The 16,327-nt window shown below is 33.6% G+C and overlaps 1 protein-coding gene across 2 annotated transcripts; it reads right to left on the bottom strand.

Annotated features, from left to right (window-relative positions):
• Window positions 1-12,151: 12,151 nt before the first annotated feature.
• Window positions 12,152-15,488, bottom strand: LOC111312404 (uncharacterized). Of its 2 annotated transcripts, none has more exons than XM_022912617.2 (2): window positions 14,266-15,488; window positions 12,152-12,296 (listed from the first exon to the last, which is right to left on the bottom strand). In XM_022912617.2, the coding sequence occupies exons 1-2, from the start codon at window positions 15,432-15,434 to the stop codon at window positions 12,290-12,292; spliced, it is 1,176 nt and encodes a 391-aa protein (XP_022768352.2). In that variant the 5' UTR covers window positions 15,435-15,488; the 3' UTR covers window positions 12,152-12,289. The 2 variants fall into 2 exon arrangements, with proteins under 2 accessions (XP_022768352.2, XP_022768353.2); XM_022912618.2 differs by lacking the exon at window positions 12,152-12,296 and adding an exon at window positions 12,895-13,179.
• Between the last annotated feature and the right edge of the window lie 839 nt (window positions 15,489-16,327).

The raw sequence follows: 16,327 nt of genomic DNA, 5'->3' as shown, positions 1-16,327 counted from the left end.
AATGGATATGCTCAAGAAACTTGACAAGAGAAAAGTGATGGAAGAAAATTCTAGCTTTCAAGAGCAATCACTAGATATAATAGATCATGTTTACCTTTCAAGATTTGAGTCACGACTGACCCAACCTTCTCAAGAAGCTAGAGTGCCAATTCTTACTCTCGGTGGATATCTCAATCTTTATCCAAGAATGACATCCACACCTATTCTAGGATAATTTTAAAATTTTGTTAATCCCGTTATGATGAAAAAACCACTTGAACCAATCTTAGTTTCTAATTTGGATGATCTCAAGGAAAGAGAAAAGCTAAAGATATAGACACCTGAAAAAGTGAAAGATACCAGTGCTTGAGAGAAGATAAAGTTATTAGAAAAAAAGCTTAGGACTGTAGAGGGAATAAATTTTTATGGCTCCACAGATATGGTTGACCTTTGTTTAGTTTCAGTTGTGATCATTTCACCAAAATTTAAGGTCTCTGAATTTAAAAAATATGATGACATGAAATATCTAATGACTTATATCATCATGTATTATCGTAAGATGATAGCACATACTCGTGATGAAAAGTTATTAATGCATTTATTTCAAGATAATCTTACAGGATCTGCAGCTAAATGGTATGTCTAACTAGACAACACTCGTATTTATTCCTAACAAGAGCTCACAAGGGTATTTCTTATACAATATCAACATGTCAGAAATTTAGCTCCAAATCGTTTATCTTTACAAGGTATAAAAAATAAAACAACTGAGAGCTTTAAAGAATATGCACAAAGATGGAGAGATATGGTTGCACAAGTTCAACCTCCTCTCACTAAGAAAAAAATAATTGTTTTATTTGTGAACATCCTGAAAGTACCGTACTATGAGAGATTTATAGACAATGCAACCAAGAACTTTATAGATATGGTGATATCAGGTGAGATAATTGAAAAAGCTATAAAGAATGATAAGCTCGATGCAGGAGAGACAAATAGAGTAAAAAAAAGTGAAGCTCCTAAAAAGAAAGAGAATGAAGCTCAAGTAGTGAACTATATGGGGTAACAATTCAAAGGTTTCACACCTTATCCTACACTAGTCTACCAGACCTATTACCCTTTCGTAAACCATGTTGCATCCATCCCTTATCCATATCAACCATATCAATCATTACCACAACCAGCTTATCCACCCTGTTTTTAGCCAACCTTTCAGACACCTACCTACAACCATCCTGCTGCATCCACCAAATTAGAATGGAGACTTAATCCTAATAGTGGTTTGAGAGCCTTGAGAAATAATAAAAAAAATCATTTTTGATCTCATTCTCATGACATACACAGATTTGTATCTTCGATTTGTTGAGAAACATCTGCTTGCTCTTGTTATCGTTGAACTTTTGAAACCTCTGTTTCCCAAATGGTATGACCCCAATGCACATTGTGATTATCATTATGAGAATCCAGGTCATTTCACTGAGAAATATACTGTTTTAAAGCGTAAAGTGCAATGGTTAATCAGTGAAGGGGTATTAAATTTTGATATCAGCCAACATGAGACTCTAAATGTTAATGAGAACTCTCTACCAAATCATACCAGACCATCAATAAATGCCTTAATTGATGGGTAAAGAAGCCACGTGAATGAAAAAATAAATGAAGTTAAGACTCCGATGGTTAAGGTATTCAAAGTCTGGGTCAAAACTGACATGTTAAAGTTAATAGAACCTCAAAATTGCTCTGAAGTGATTAACTCAACTGAAAGTTACAATTATCACAGAGGTGTTCTGGGGTATTCTATCAAGAATTGTCACCAATTTCGTCAAAATGTGTAAAAATTGATGGATGAGAGTCGAATAGAGTTTTATCAAGAGAGAGAATAGTTGATGAAAGCTGAAGTGTCTACCATTGATTCAAAGAATAAGTTTGTGCGTAGACTAGTAACTATCTATTATTATGAAAAACCAACATCGAAGCTAGAAAAGCCTGTTTCCCGACCAATGGTGACAATTAAAGTTTTTGGCTTTTTTTTTATATAAGAATGATAAAGCAGTATTTTGGAAGTATGATTATGATGTCGTAGTCAACCCAGATACTGTCAACATAACGGGTGTAGGAGGCATAACTCGAAGTGGAAGGTGTTATACTTCAGAGGCTTTAGAAAAAGCTAAAAAAGAGAAAGCCAAGGTAAAAGAAGAAAATAAAAGTCAGAGTGGTCTTAGCGTAGCCCCAAAAAAAGAATGTCAGAAGCCAGTCTCTAATAGTGAAGCATGTGAATTTCTAAAGTTAATAAAACATAGCGAGTATAATGTAGTAGAACAGCTTAACAAAATGTCAGCTAAAATTTTACTATTGTCATTATTGCTTAGTTCAAAGTTACACCGTAATACTTTGCTGAAGGTGCTAAATCAAGTATATGTATCTCACAATGCTTCTGTCGAATATGTGGAATAGCTTGTTAGCAATCTGATAATTTTAAATTATATCTCTTTTAGCGATTAAGAGATTCTTTCTGAAGGTCGAAGAAGTACCAAGGCTTTTCACATTATTGTTAAATGTAAAAGTAATATAATGGCTAAGATTTTGATTGATAATGGTTCATCCATCAATGTTATGCCTGTGATTACTTTGAAAAATTTTTTTGTTGATGGATCTTATATGAAACCTACTCATATGATAGTAAGAGCCTTTGATGGAACCAAAAGAGAGGTACTGAGAGATATAAAAGTGCCATTATAAATTGACCTATGCACTTTCAATATAAAATTTTAAGTTATGGATATCTCTCTTTAATACAATTATTTATTGGGTAGGCCATGGATCCATATGGCAGGTATTGATCCATCCTCATTACATAAAAAAGTTAAATTTATTATTTAAAGAAAGCTAACATGTATGGTAGGAGAAGAAAATTTATTGGTAACTCAATCGATAAATACTCCTTATATGAAATTAGCAGATGAAGCTTTGAAATACTCTTATAGATCCTTCGAGATTGCCAATGCAACATATATAGCTGAAAGATCTAAATTGTATTCGCCACACTTGTCTAAGATAACTAAAATGGTAGTCAAATAGCTTATCAAGATGGGATGGTGACCTAAAATCAAACTTAGAAAAAACCTGCAAGGAATCACGAAGCCATTAACCATATATGAAAAGAGAGACAGATTTAGCTTGGGATATAAACCAATAAGAGGGGACAGAATAAGAATGGTGAATGAAAAAAGAGATAAAATGATAATTAATCTTAGGGGATATGAGCCGAAATTAGAGCCGATGGTCATTTCATACCTCTATGATTCCTTTCATTTAGAAGGATATATTTACCCATATTTGCCTGAAGTCTTAAATGCAGGATTTGTAAAAAAATTTTTAGAGCTGGCCATTCAAATGGTAGATGATAGAGAAAAGAAGAGTCGAAGTGAAGAGCTATTTGTGTACCCTTATCCTCTAGATTTTGAGCTGGATAATTGAAAAGTACCTGTTATCTTTAAAACTTTGGAAAAATAATATACTGTGAAACTTTAAATCCCTAATTACTTTTTACAACTATTAAGAGATCTTTTATGGTGTGTTTATGTTTGTCGTTTTAATAAAAGACTTAGAAGATGCATCAACATTTCTTCTATTGTTTTCATCTTTATTTTATTTTTCATTCTTTGCTTTCCATCATTTTCTTACCATTCCATTTTTTTGTGCCAATATTTTCTTCATCTTACCCTTTTCAGGGTCTCAAACAATGAACACGAAGATAATCATGGCAATAATCTCAGATTTGATTTCAAAAACTTAATTCATGTTGATGAATTTGATAATGAGAAAGATTCAGATAACTATACACTACCTTTTGATTTGTTAAAATTAATAGAACATGAAAGTAAGCTAATTGAACCCCACTAAAAAATTATCGAATTAGTGAATTTAGGAGATGGTGAAAACAAAAAAGAGGTTAAAGTTGATATATCTCTTTTACTAGCTGAAAGATAGAAGCTAGAAGAGCTGTTCTGAGAATATGTAGATGTGTTCTCATGGACTTACAGGGATATGTCAGGACTCAGCATTGATATTGTAGAGCACAAGTTACCTTTAAAACCATGATGTAAGCTGATGCAACAAAAGCTAAAGCGTATGAAATCAGAGATACTGCTGAAAATTAAAGAGGAAGTAAAGCAGCAATTTAATGCTAGATTTTTGAAAGTGATAAAATATCTTGAATGGGTAACCAACATAGTGTCAGTTTTTAAAAATGATGAAAAAGTGAGAATGTGTGTCGATTATCGAGATCTGAATAGGGCAAGCCCTAAGGATAACTTTTCTTTACCTCACATCGATACTCTAGTAGATAATATTGTTAGGTATTCCATATTTTTCTTTATGGATGGCTTCTCAGGCTATAATTAGATCAAGATGGCTAGAGATGGTATGAAAAAAACTACATTTGTGACCATGTGAGAGATATTCTATTACAAAGTCACGCATTTTGGGTTAAAAAAATGCTTGTGCCACTTATCAAAGAGTAATAGTGACTTTTTTTCATGACATGATGCATAAAGAAATAAAGGTATATTTGGATGATATGATTATGAAATCTCGTGAAATAGAAGATCATGTAGTCAATCTCAAAAAGCTGTTTGATAGGTTGAGAAGATTTTAGCTAAAATTGAATCCTGCTAAATGTACATTTGGTGCTAAATCAAAAAAACTATTGGGTTTTGTGGTTAGTGAAAGAGGAATCGAAGTGGACTCGGATAAGATACAAGCCATCAAAAACTTATCTCTTCTTCGTACCTTAAAAGAAGTGCGAGGTTTTCTAAGGAGATTAAGCTATATTGCTCGTTTCATATCTCAACTCACCTACAAGTGCGATCTTTTTTTCAAGCTTCTCAAAAAACATGATCCAAAAGAATGGAATGATGAATGCCAAAAAGCTTTTGATAAGATTAAAGAATACTTGTCAAATCCACCTGTGTTGGTGTCGTCAATCTCGAAAAAACCTTTGATCTTGTATTTAATAGTGCATAAAAATTTAATGAGATGTGTGCTGGGGTAAAAAGATAAAACTGACAAGAAAGAATGAGTAATTTACTACTTGAGCAAAAAATTCACTGATTACGAGTCTAAATATTCACCATTAGAGAAGATATGTTGTGCATTAGCTTGGACAGCTTGAAGGCTTCGACAATACATGCATTATCATATCACTTGGCTCATAACAAAGCTGGATCCTATTAAGTATATCTTCTAAAAGCTCTCATTGATAGGAAGAATAGTACGATAGCAAGTTATGCTTTCAGAATATGATATCATTTATGTGACTCAAAAAGCTATAAAAAGAAGTTTCGTAACAGAGTTTTTTACTGATCGTGCTGTTAAAAATTACGAACCAATGAACCTGGAGTTTCCCGATGAAGATGTGATGGCCATTGAAGAAAATGAACTTGTTGAAGAGCCTTGGAGGATGTATTTTGATGAAACTGCTAATGCTTTGGGTCATGATATTGGGGCAATTTTAATATCTCCTGATGGGCACTATTATCCCATTACAGTCAGGTTAAATTTTAATTGCACAAATAATGTGGCTGAGTATGAGGCCTATGTTATGGGTCTGCAAGCAGTAATTGAAAAGAAAATCAAAGTATTAGATGTGTTTGAAGATTTAGCTCTAGTCATCTATCAGTTGCAAGAAGAATGGGAAACCAAAAATTTCAAGTTAATATGGTACCATAAGTACATCTCTCAATTGGTCAAACAATTCAAAAAAGTTCAATTTGAGCATTTGCCTAGAGAGAAAAACCAAATTACTGATGCACTGGCTACTCTAGCTGCAATGATTAAAATAGATGTAAATACTGAAATCCAACCCATTAAGCTGGATGTGAAGGATGAACCAGCACATTGTTTAAGTGTTGAAAAAAAGTTGATGGGAAGCCATGGTATCATGACATCATGCAATACATTAAAAGCCAGCAATACCAGAACATGTAACAAAAAATGATAAAAGAACTATTAGAAGGTTGGCTATGGGTTTCTTTCTTAATGAAGACATTCTCTATAAAAGGGATTGAGATCAAGTACTCTTAAGGTGTGTGAATGCAGCTGAAGCAAAGAAGATTATTGAAGAAGTGCATGATGGAGTTTGTGGGGTACATACAAATAGTCATATGATAGCTAGACAAATTATGAGGACTGGATACTATTGGTTGACAATAGAGTGATTGTATTGATTATGTCAAAAAATACCATAAGTGTTAGATCTATGCTGACAAGATCTACATTTTTTCAACAGCATTGCATGTTTTGGCTCTTTCATGGCCATTCTTTATGTGGGGTATGGATGTCATCGATCTCATCACTCCAAAAGCTTCAAATAGACATAGATTCATCTTTGTGACGATTGATTACTTCACAAAATAGGTAAAAGCCGCATCATACGCTAGTGTGACCCGATCTATGGTGTGCAAATTCATAAAAAAAAAAGATGTATGCAAATATGAGCTTCCAGAGACAATTATTTTTAATAATGACAAAAATTTTTGAATAGCAAAATGAAGAATGAAGTTTGCACTCAGTTCAAGACTTCTCACCGTAATTCGGCACCATATCGTCCTAAAATAAATAATGCAGTGGAGGTTGCAAACAAGAAAATCAAAAGAATATTAGAGAAAATGACTGATACTTGCAAAGATTGGCATGATAAGTTATCTTTTATTTTGCATGCTTATAGAACATCAGTCCGAACATCTACTGGGGCCACTCCGTTTTCTTTGGTATATGAAATGAAAGTTGTGCTACCGATCGAAGTAAAAATTTTCTCGCTGTGAATCTTGATGGAGGTAGAATTAGAGGAAGCAGAATGGGTTAGAAATCGCTACGAGCAATTAAATCTTATTAAAGAGAAAAAACTTACAACACTTTGCCATAGTCAATTATATCAAAAAAGGATGATGAGAGCACATGACAAGAAAATTCATCCCTGTTGCTTTAGGGAATGAGATTTAGTGCTAAAAAAGATCCTTTCAAATCAACATGATAATCGAAAAAAATAGACACTAAATTGAGAAGGCCCATATGTGGTGAAAAAGACCTTTTTTGATGGGGTATTGATTTTGACAGAGATTGATGAAAGTGATTTACCTACTCCATTAAACTCAGATGCTGTAAAAAAATATTTTTCTTGAAAAAAAAAAGAAAAAAAAGTAAAAAATGAAAAATAATGACTCATATAAGCTGAAAACCTGAAAAAGACAGCTTGGATGCGAAGAAGAAGCATCATTCCACAATACAAGGGTAAGTATAGTTTGTTGAACTCTGAAGGATCAAGGAAGTCATCTAATTTAGTTTTAAAAAAAAAATCTGAGAATATTTTGTTCATGATTATCTTATGGTCATTATTTGGGCACCTTTGTTTCAACTCAAATACTTTACCATGCACTTGTTACCAATCTATTAAAATATGCTATCTTTCCTTTGGAAATAACATCTATCAATTCTTTTATTCTCATTTTTGTCCGCCATAAGAATAGGAGAAATGTGTGATTGCATTTTATTGGTCTTGAACTTAAAAGAAAAACAAACATGAAAGATCTTAGCATTACTTTTGAAAAGTTAACAAAGGCAAATGAAAAAGAATGAGAAAAACATGACAAGACATTGATGTTGTAAATTTTTTAAGAAGAAAAATATTGTGGTAAGATGTTAAGAACAGATTGGTCATATAAGAATTTTGATAAAAGAAGCCAAAAGCGAGAGATTTCGAGAACTTTTTTATTACAATGAATAATTTCAATGGCATTACATGCATTGCATTTAGAGCACTCAATACATGCATCTATGAGCAGTTTTAATAAAGACAAAGACTTTCCATTTCCTGATAAAAAAAAAGATTTCAAAAGAGAGAAATTTACTTGTTAAAAGAAAAGAACTCAGTTTTGAAAAAAGATGAGATTTTAAAGTTATTGAGCCTCTGCTGAAAGGAGCTTTTTTCAAGATGATTTTTAAAGTCGTTGAGCCTATGTTGAGAGGAGTCTTTTTTAATATGAAAATTTTAAAGTTATTGAGCCTCTACTGAGAGGAACTTTCCAATATGATTTTTAAAGTCGTTGAACCTCTGTTGAGATGAGCCTTTTTCAAGATGAGATTTTAAAGTTGTTGAACATCTGCTAAAAAGACCTTTTTTCAATATGAGAATTTTTAAAGTTGTTGAGCCTCTGCTGAGAGGAGCTTTTTCAGGATGAGATTTTAAAGTTGTTGAGTTTCTGCTGAGAGAAGCCCTTTTCAAGATAGATTTTAAAGTTGTTGAGCCTTTATCGATAGGAGCTTTTCAAGATGATTTTTAAAGTCGTTGAACCTCTACTGAGAGGAACCCTTTTCAAGATGAAATTTTTAAAGTTGTTGAGCCTTTGTTGAAAGGAATCTTTTTCAGATTTTAAATTTCCAAAAGTTGTCGAGCCTCAAGTGAGAGGAGCATTTTCGATTTGAAAAAAAAACTTTTTGAGTAGGCTATGTTAAAAAAAAAAAGAAAAAAAAAAAACCCATTTGGATTTTGGATAAAATTGTTGTCTTTATCTTTGCCATATTACTGATTATCAGCAATGTGCAAAGAAAGGTAGCTGTGAACTTCAAATTTGTAAAAAAAAAAAAAATTATTAAATACAAAATACAAAAGAAAAACCAAAATACAAAATACCAAAAAAAAAATAGAATCGAAAAAAATGAGGGATGGCAGTGGTGCTTTCCTCGGCACCACTGCTACCATACCTTACTACTCATCCCTCACCAGGCCCTACCCCTCACCCCTCTGATCACCTAACCCTACCACTGTCAGATGTTACCAAAAAAAATAAAAAAGGCATGGGGGTCATGCTTGCACCCCGATGCCTAGCCCTGTGCCATTCCCTTAGGCACGGGGCACTGTCGGAGCTCTATAAATAGAGCTCCTGGCCAATCAAAAACGGAAGGGGGAAACAAAAGAAAAACGAAAGAGAGATTCTGCCAAAAAAAACAAAAAAAAATCAACAATCCTCCCCGTATGGAAGAACCCAGCGCCGAGCTTCCTGCACAAAAAAAAGTCAGTTTAAAAAAAAAGAGTCAGAATACAAAAAATATATAGTTTCACCGAAACTTTGAAAGCAGATCTAGGGAAGTGAGGACTTTTTTTGGTAAAAAAGATGTCAAATCTGTGTTCAGGAGGTCGAAAAGAGTTTGTGAGTGTTTTTTAGAATTTTTCAGCACTGACGACAGTGGCTGGAGCTAGCTGTTTGTAGGACCACGACGGCAGTCGCGACGGACGGCCATCGGCCCCAGGTCGACTGAAAAAAAAAAGCATTTTTTTTTAGGAAAAAAAGAAATGACGCTTAAAAAAATTTGGGCTTTTATATAAGTTGTTAATAGCCAAAACGACATAGTTTTAAGCACCTAGGATCCGCGCGTCAACCAGCTACCCGACTCGGGGTCCGCGCACCCGACCCATAACCTACTTCTCATCAACCTCTGACCGATCTGACTGAACCGATATCGAACCGCTGAACCCGAACCGAATCGATATCGAACCGCTAAACCAAACAAACCTCGCCCAGACAAAGTCGAACCGCTGGATCGAACCGTCAAACCGAATCGTACGTTGATTGAATTGTTGATTGGTTCGGTTCAGGTAAAAAAAAATTTTTTTAAAATATTTTTTTTGTTATTTTAAGTATTATTCTTAATATTTATGCATATAAAAAATGTTTAAATTTATCAAAATAAATTTTTATTGTTTTATAATATTAAATATTAAAAAATAAATAGTAAAATATATGATAAAAGTTTTTTATAATTTTATTAACTTTAAAATAAATCTTTTAAAATAATAAAGACTAATAAAAAATGAAAAAAATAAAGACTAATAAAAAATGTAAGAAAATAAAATTTTTATCCGACGATGAGATTCAAAGGTATTTCAAGTAGTGATACCTACGAAATCTCTAAGTGAAAAATTTGTTTTTTTAATATTATCAGTGTATTGGAGTATTTATAAAAAATTTTTCAATACAATAAATTTTTTTTTAAAGTAATAAATAAAAATTGATTAATGTATTAAAAATATAAGTAATAAAAATGAGAAGAAAAGAAATTTTATTTGATGATGGGATTTTAAAAGTATTTCGAGTAGAGATGCTTTAAGAAATTTCTAGGTGAAAAGATTTTTTGTAAAATATTATCAGTGTATTAGAATATTTATAGAAAATTTTCAATATAATTAAATTTTTTTTCTTTAAAATTTTAATTAAAAATAAATATTAATAAAATAATTAATAAAATTTATAACAAAGGAGAATAAATTATGTGCATCAACATAATAACATTTTACATTACATGCATGACATTTTTATTGGTATCGTTTTTAACGAACGTTGTATGGGTGCTAATCTTTCATCATGCGTAACCGATTTCTAAACATAGATTATTTAATAGACAGTAAAATTATTTTTTTAATAAATTTTAATTAATTTAAAAATTTTATTAAAAAAATATATTTTAATAGGTAATCAATCATATCTAACAAAAAAAATTAATGATGATTTTATTATTTATTATTTTATTTTTAAATTTATCGACAGATATAAAAATATTACGACACGAGTAAGTGACTAAGTAGGTGTCTGAGTGAGTCGCAGAGCCGATAAAGGTTGCGTGCTTGCGTTGGCCGTCAATGTCCAATGATCGATCGAGAAATGGCTACAAGGGTGAGGCCATGAGGGTGAGTGGCTGTAACTGAGTAGGTGTCTAACAGTTTGGGTTGGCGGCTGGGACTGGATAGGTGACGGTGAGCTGGTGGTGAGGATCTTTTTATAAATGTAAAAGATAAAAAAATTAAAAAGAATATTAAAATTATATTAATAAAAATATATAATATTTTAATAAAATTTAATCGATTTTTTCGATCAATTTGGTTTATAATCTTGAAACTGAAAATCGATCGTCTAAACTGATTTAATCGAAATTTTAACCAATTTAATATATATAACCAAAAAAAACCGAAATCGATTTAACTTATATATCAATTTTTGATTGATTTTTTCGGTTAAATCTTATTTTTGCACAGCCCTAAGTGAAAGACAAATCTCTCCTAAAACTCTACTGACAAACTCGCGACTCTCTCTATAAACTTTATTTATTTCTCCATCACCAGCTACATTTAAGTATCAAAAGAGATCTTCACTTTTCCTTTTTTTTTTCGTTCTCCCCACTTCCTTGTTTTTGCAACATCTTCTTTTCTTAATGAGTAAGGATTTCTTGCTCAACTCTAGCTTTTGATTCAGTCGCAATAGCTCATTTTTACGTCATCTCTTTAAAAAAACCCACAAGTGGCTTCAAATCTTTCTCCCTTCTCTCCCAATCCTTCAATTTTTCATTAATATTTTTTCCTAGAACAAGCATGAAACCCATAGGTATCGCATAATTCTCAATATTTTTGTTTTGTTCTTTAATCTTTCTTCATTCTCAAATAAATTTTGTACAAAAACCCAACAACCACAACATCAGTGAAGAGATCTCCAGCCAAGATTTACCCACCTTAAAAGGAGGATCTTTCAATTTTGAACGGGTTTTATCAATTTGAAAAGGTTATTATAAATTATTATGTATTTTTGTGGATTTTCGTATGAATTTTTATGAATATGGATGTGTTATGAACTTTCATGAGTATTTGATGAATTTATTACTGTTAAAATCATGAAAATTGATATTTAAATATGCAATATCCATTAAAAAATGTTAAAATAAAAAAAAGACGTTGATGAAAGCTGACGGAGAATATTTTTAGTGTTGTCCTCCAAACATAAAAGCTATTTTCTATAAAATTCTTCAAACAAAAAGTAGTCTCTTTCACAAAAGATTTTTCATGAAAAATATTTTACTTTCATAAGTTATTTTCCGATTATCAAACAAAGCCTTAATTCGATTTAGGCAATAAATCCCAATTTTAGTAAATTATCATTATTTCAAAAACCTACCACCAAAACTTTGTGCACTACTTGCTGTACCTAAATATTGCAAAAGATAAGTTCCATGCATTTGGCATTTTAACAGAACCGGAGGCCTTTCATCAAACGAGAAATATGATAAAGAAAAAAAGGTGAGGGTGGGGGCAGTTGCACAACACTGCACCTGTATAAGCTAATCAGAACGGGCAGAAAGAGAAACAGCTGGTACATATATTATAATATTCCGAATGGGATAATTTTCTAATGCTACAACCATCCATGAAATCTGGAAGAAATAGAATTCTCTCGGTTCCTTAGCATGTGTCTACATAAAGATAATACCAAGATTATTCCCTGTGAAAATTCAACGTAAGGAATTAGTTAAATGTTTAAGAAATCTTAATTAGACATAGGCATCTTGTTAATTCCAACCGTAACATAATAGCAACATAATGACATTTCATAAAACAAATCTAATAGAACCTAGCTTAAAGACAAGCAAGCATCTTGTAATGTCATAGTCCTAAAATACAACAAACCAGAATTTATGTGATAGAACTGGAGAACAAGAATTTTATAAAAGGTTCAACGGAAAGGAGCAAAGTGCAAACACCACAACCACACATGAAGGCGGCTAAAGCTTTGTTAAATCAGTTTAACACAGTCCATTAGTTAAGCCTTATCATGAATACAAATTGTTTTATTAAGGTTGATGCAAATCTGCTTCAATGTAATATAGAGAGCATCCAAAAAATCTCCAGGAAAGATGAGTTCTCTACCTTGAATGGTTTTGAAAGACAGCATCAAAATTGGCCAAAAGATAGGCCTGGATCAAATCTTCTTCTATCTCAAAACGACTCAAAAGGTTGTTTCATATATGAACTTGAGGAAATTTTAAGATGAGTTATTCACTAATGGCTTTAAAAGAAAGCATACCAATTGAACCAAAAGATTGGCCAGAAGCCCATAACCAAATCAGGCCGTAGTATATGGTTCACAAACTGTTTCCATATTATAATGAGGAAATTTTGAGCTGATATAGCACAATTTTATAGTAGTGACAGTAAGGATTAGATTTATCACAATCATGATAGATGACACAATTCCTTTCTTGCCCCTCATTTCTACTAGGCATGCTAGATTGCAAACACAGTGATTCTCACTCTAGGTAACTGTTGATTGTGTTCCTGAATACAGGAAAATTATTGGCCTTCAGGACCCAACCCATGAATGACTTCTGCAGTGTAACAATATCATTACATTACCGAATTCAATCATATGGCCCAGTATGTGATGTATTATGTATATACAGAAACAAAAGGTAAGGTTGGATAAAGCATACAGTAAAAGACTAATATTCACAAGAAGCTAAAGACAAGGGAAATAATTTAAGTACAAGTAACTAGTAATTAATTATCCAAATTACTCATGCCAGTCTCTCAATTTGTTCCATCATCTTACTCCAGGACAATTAAAAAGCAAAGAGCAATTTGTCGGGCAAATAGTTTGATACAACTTAGTAATCATATTAACTTGTGGAGAACTCTGTGGTAAAGTTTAGGACAGCTTTGGCAATGTGGTGGAAATATTCAACATAGCATAGATCTATTGCAAGGCGTGAATTTGGTAACAATGCACCTAGCAGTATTACCATCTTTCAAAGTCACCAAAGTCTGCTTCTAAGTAGGTCAAATAGCCATCTACTCAAAGGATAGAGAAACAAATATCTATGCTATACCGATGCTTGCAAAATGTCCTGCATAGACCTCTTCATTGTAACTTGGTATTAAAAAATGCATATCAGAAAATTGGGGGGGGTGAGCATTTCCTGTTAATGGCACCATCCTCAAGATCAAATGACAGTAATCAACCAATTGCATAGCATTTGTAAATGAAGGAGCACCTTTTCTCTATAGATTCATGCAAACTACCTTAATTTAACATCAGACGGTTCTCAGAAACCAAGCAATGTTAACCATGATACCATAAGCAATATTGAGGCTGGCACTAGTACATATTTTGTAGCCATCGAAATATTCTTATAAATACTACTTTAAAAAAGCAAGCAGGTTTTCAGTGCCCCAAACAAAACGACACAAATGGACAAATTGCAGGGTTCTTTATGTTTAAGATTGGTTCAAATGGTTTGTTCGCAGCTATTAGAAAGGACCATTGCCAGTGAGGTGCAACAAAGTGACGTAGTATGGTTTGTTTTAACTACGAACTCAAGTCAAACTAAACAAAACGAAAATTACATAAAATGTTCAACACAAAATCCTGTTTCATAAATAAACAATTAAACCAAAAAAATAAAAAATCTTACCACTTAAGGAGCCATCCAAAGAGGAAATGCTGCATAATAGGAACCTTTTCGAGCACCTCAGCTTTATACATCTTAAGCAACCCACTATTGACCTTATTCCAATTAGGCACTCCACTAATATCATCCAACAGCGGCGAATGCTCTGCAAACAGACCCTTTTTCACTTTCTTTATAAACCCAATACAGGAAAGATACATATACTCACTCGAAAAATTCTCCAAAATGTCCTCATTGTGAATCGATTTCGGCTTCATATACTTATGATCAATCAACTGCGAACTCCCAAATATAAAAGGCAAGAAATGGTAATCATCTAAACCCCAAACTCCGTGGGACCCTGCTGGTTCCAAGCTATAAACAAGCTGAAGTTTCCTCATTAAGTCTAAATATTTAACAAAAACCCTAGCCACCACTGCTTGGTAATCTTCTTCCTTGATGATTCCCATTCTGGCTAAGCAATATAACCAGGCTGTGAAATTGGTTTCGTGCCCCGTTCCGTAATCGATTCGGCTTGAGTTTCCGAAGCTATCAGAGAAATAAGGGACAATTTCGATGGTCGAGGGTTTGAGATCGTCGGAGAGGAACTGGAGCATGAGGGATTCGGCGTTTTCGGTTAAGCGTTCGTGCCAGGTTCGATAAGAGATGTTTCCGTAACGAGAGGATTGTTGAACAGGTGGGATTTGATCGATCCAGAGAGATAGGGTTTCGATTATGGAGACAATTTTGGAGATAATGGGAGATTCGTGGCATGGGTCGGAGATTTTATGGCCACGGATGGATTCGGACAAGGCAACGATGAAGCCGAGGAAGTTTTTAGAAGTTGGGGAGTCGTGGAATTTGCGGATGTCGTCGGGGCATGTGATTTTTTTCGTTGGGACTTGGAAGCGGAAAGGAGGATCGATGATGGGGACTTTTTGGGATTGAGGGACAGGGGCAAGGATTATGGCTTGGGTGTTGTTTGGAGGGAGGTTTATGGCGGGGGCACGAATGGGTCGGTATGTAGGGGGAGAGGAAAGGTCCGGCCAGGAAGTTGGGGTTTGAGGGGGTGGCGCGAAAGTTGTTGCGCCGCCGCATTTGCAACAAGTTCCTGTGGTGGGGATGGCGATGGAGGGTTGAGGGTGGGTGTGGGGAGCTTGGTCTTGTGGGGTTCGCGGTGGTGGTGGCTCCATTTTGGCGGACGATGTTTGAGAGTGGAGGTATGTGATGAGGGCTTTCGTGGCGGTGGAGAAGAGAGAAGCGATTTCGAAGTTAAAAAAGCTTTGGTTGCGGAGTGTTCCAGAAAGAGCAGTGGTTATTGGACCATTTTGGGCGGATAAATGCCAGTGGGAATTGGGATTGGCAATGGAAGCTGCAAACCGCGAACTAGTTAGCACCCTTTATTCGTCTTTCTAAGCCCAAATGACTTCACAATTATATGCTTTGGGCCTGATTGTAGTACAGCCCATGAGTGACCCATGTGGATGGGGTGCCAGTTTGAGCAATAAGACCATTTTCTTTTTGCTAGGCAAAACAATTTAAACAAGACACTTTGTTTTCACATATCCCTTCTTTTTTGGGGCAAAAGAAAAAAAAGTTTTCCATTTCTTGTGAGAAAAATCCTAGATAAATAAAAAAAAAATGATTTACTCCACACAAGTACCGACATTCAAGACTAGTACCAATAAAAAATTCCAACATAATATCATGTAAAGTTGAGATACACATCTTATAAATTGAGCCTATTGAAATTATTTTGCTATTTCAAGCAGTTTTCCAACTTTAATATGTTTTATTATTTATAGGATGGCCGTAATAATAATAATAATTATTATTATTATTTGTACAAGAAAGACTGAATCGTCAAGAGATAAGGGAAGGAAAATTATCGGATTGAACCCTTTACAACTAAACCAAACTAAACCTGGGGTGATCCGTGACTTCCGTTGAATTTAGTGTAATTTATTTCTTTCGGAATAATAACGTGACTAAAAAATCCATTCCGCTAACACTTCAAATTAATTAACAAAGCTGCGGTACGAATGTTACTTGATGCACTAATATGTTGTTCAAGACTCTAATCAGT

Source organism: Durio zibethinus, chromosome 1, assembly GCF_047325235.1.
Source record: "Durio zibethinus cultivar Kanyao isolate XHJ-2024 chromosome 1, ASM4732523v1, whole genome shotgun sequence".
In the NCBI taxonomy this organism is placed as follows: Eukaryota; Viridiplantae; Streptophyta; class Magnoliopsida; order Malvales; family Malvaceae; genus Durio; species Durio zibethinus.
Note: the sequence above shows the minus strand (reverse complement) of the source record. Positions and strands in the feature narration are given on the sequence as shown.

What these genes read in the sequence shown, in the direction of transcription:
- LOC111312404 (XM_022912617.2), bottom strand. Translation starts at nt 15,434, where the DNA reads ATGGAGCCACCACCACCGCGAACCCCACAAGACCAAGCTCCCCACACC.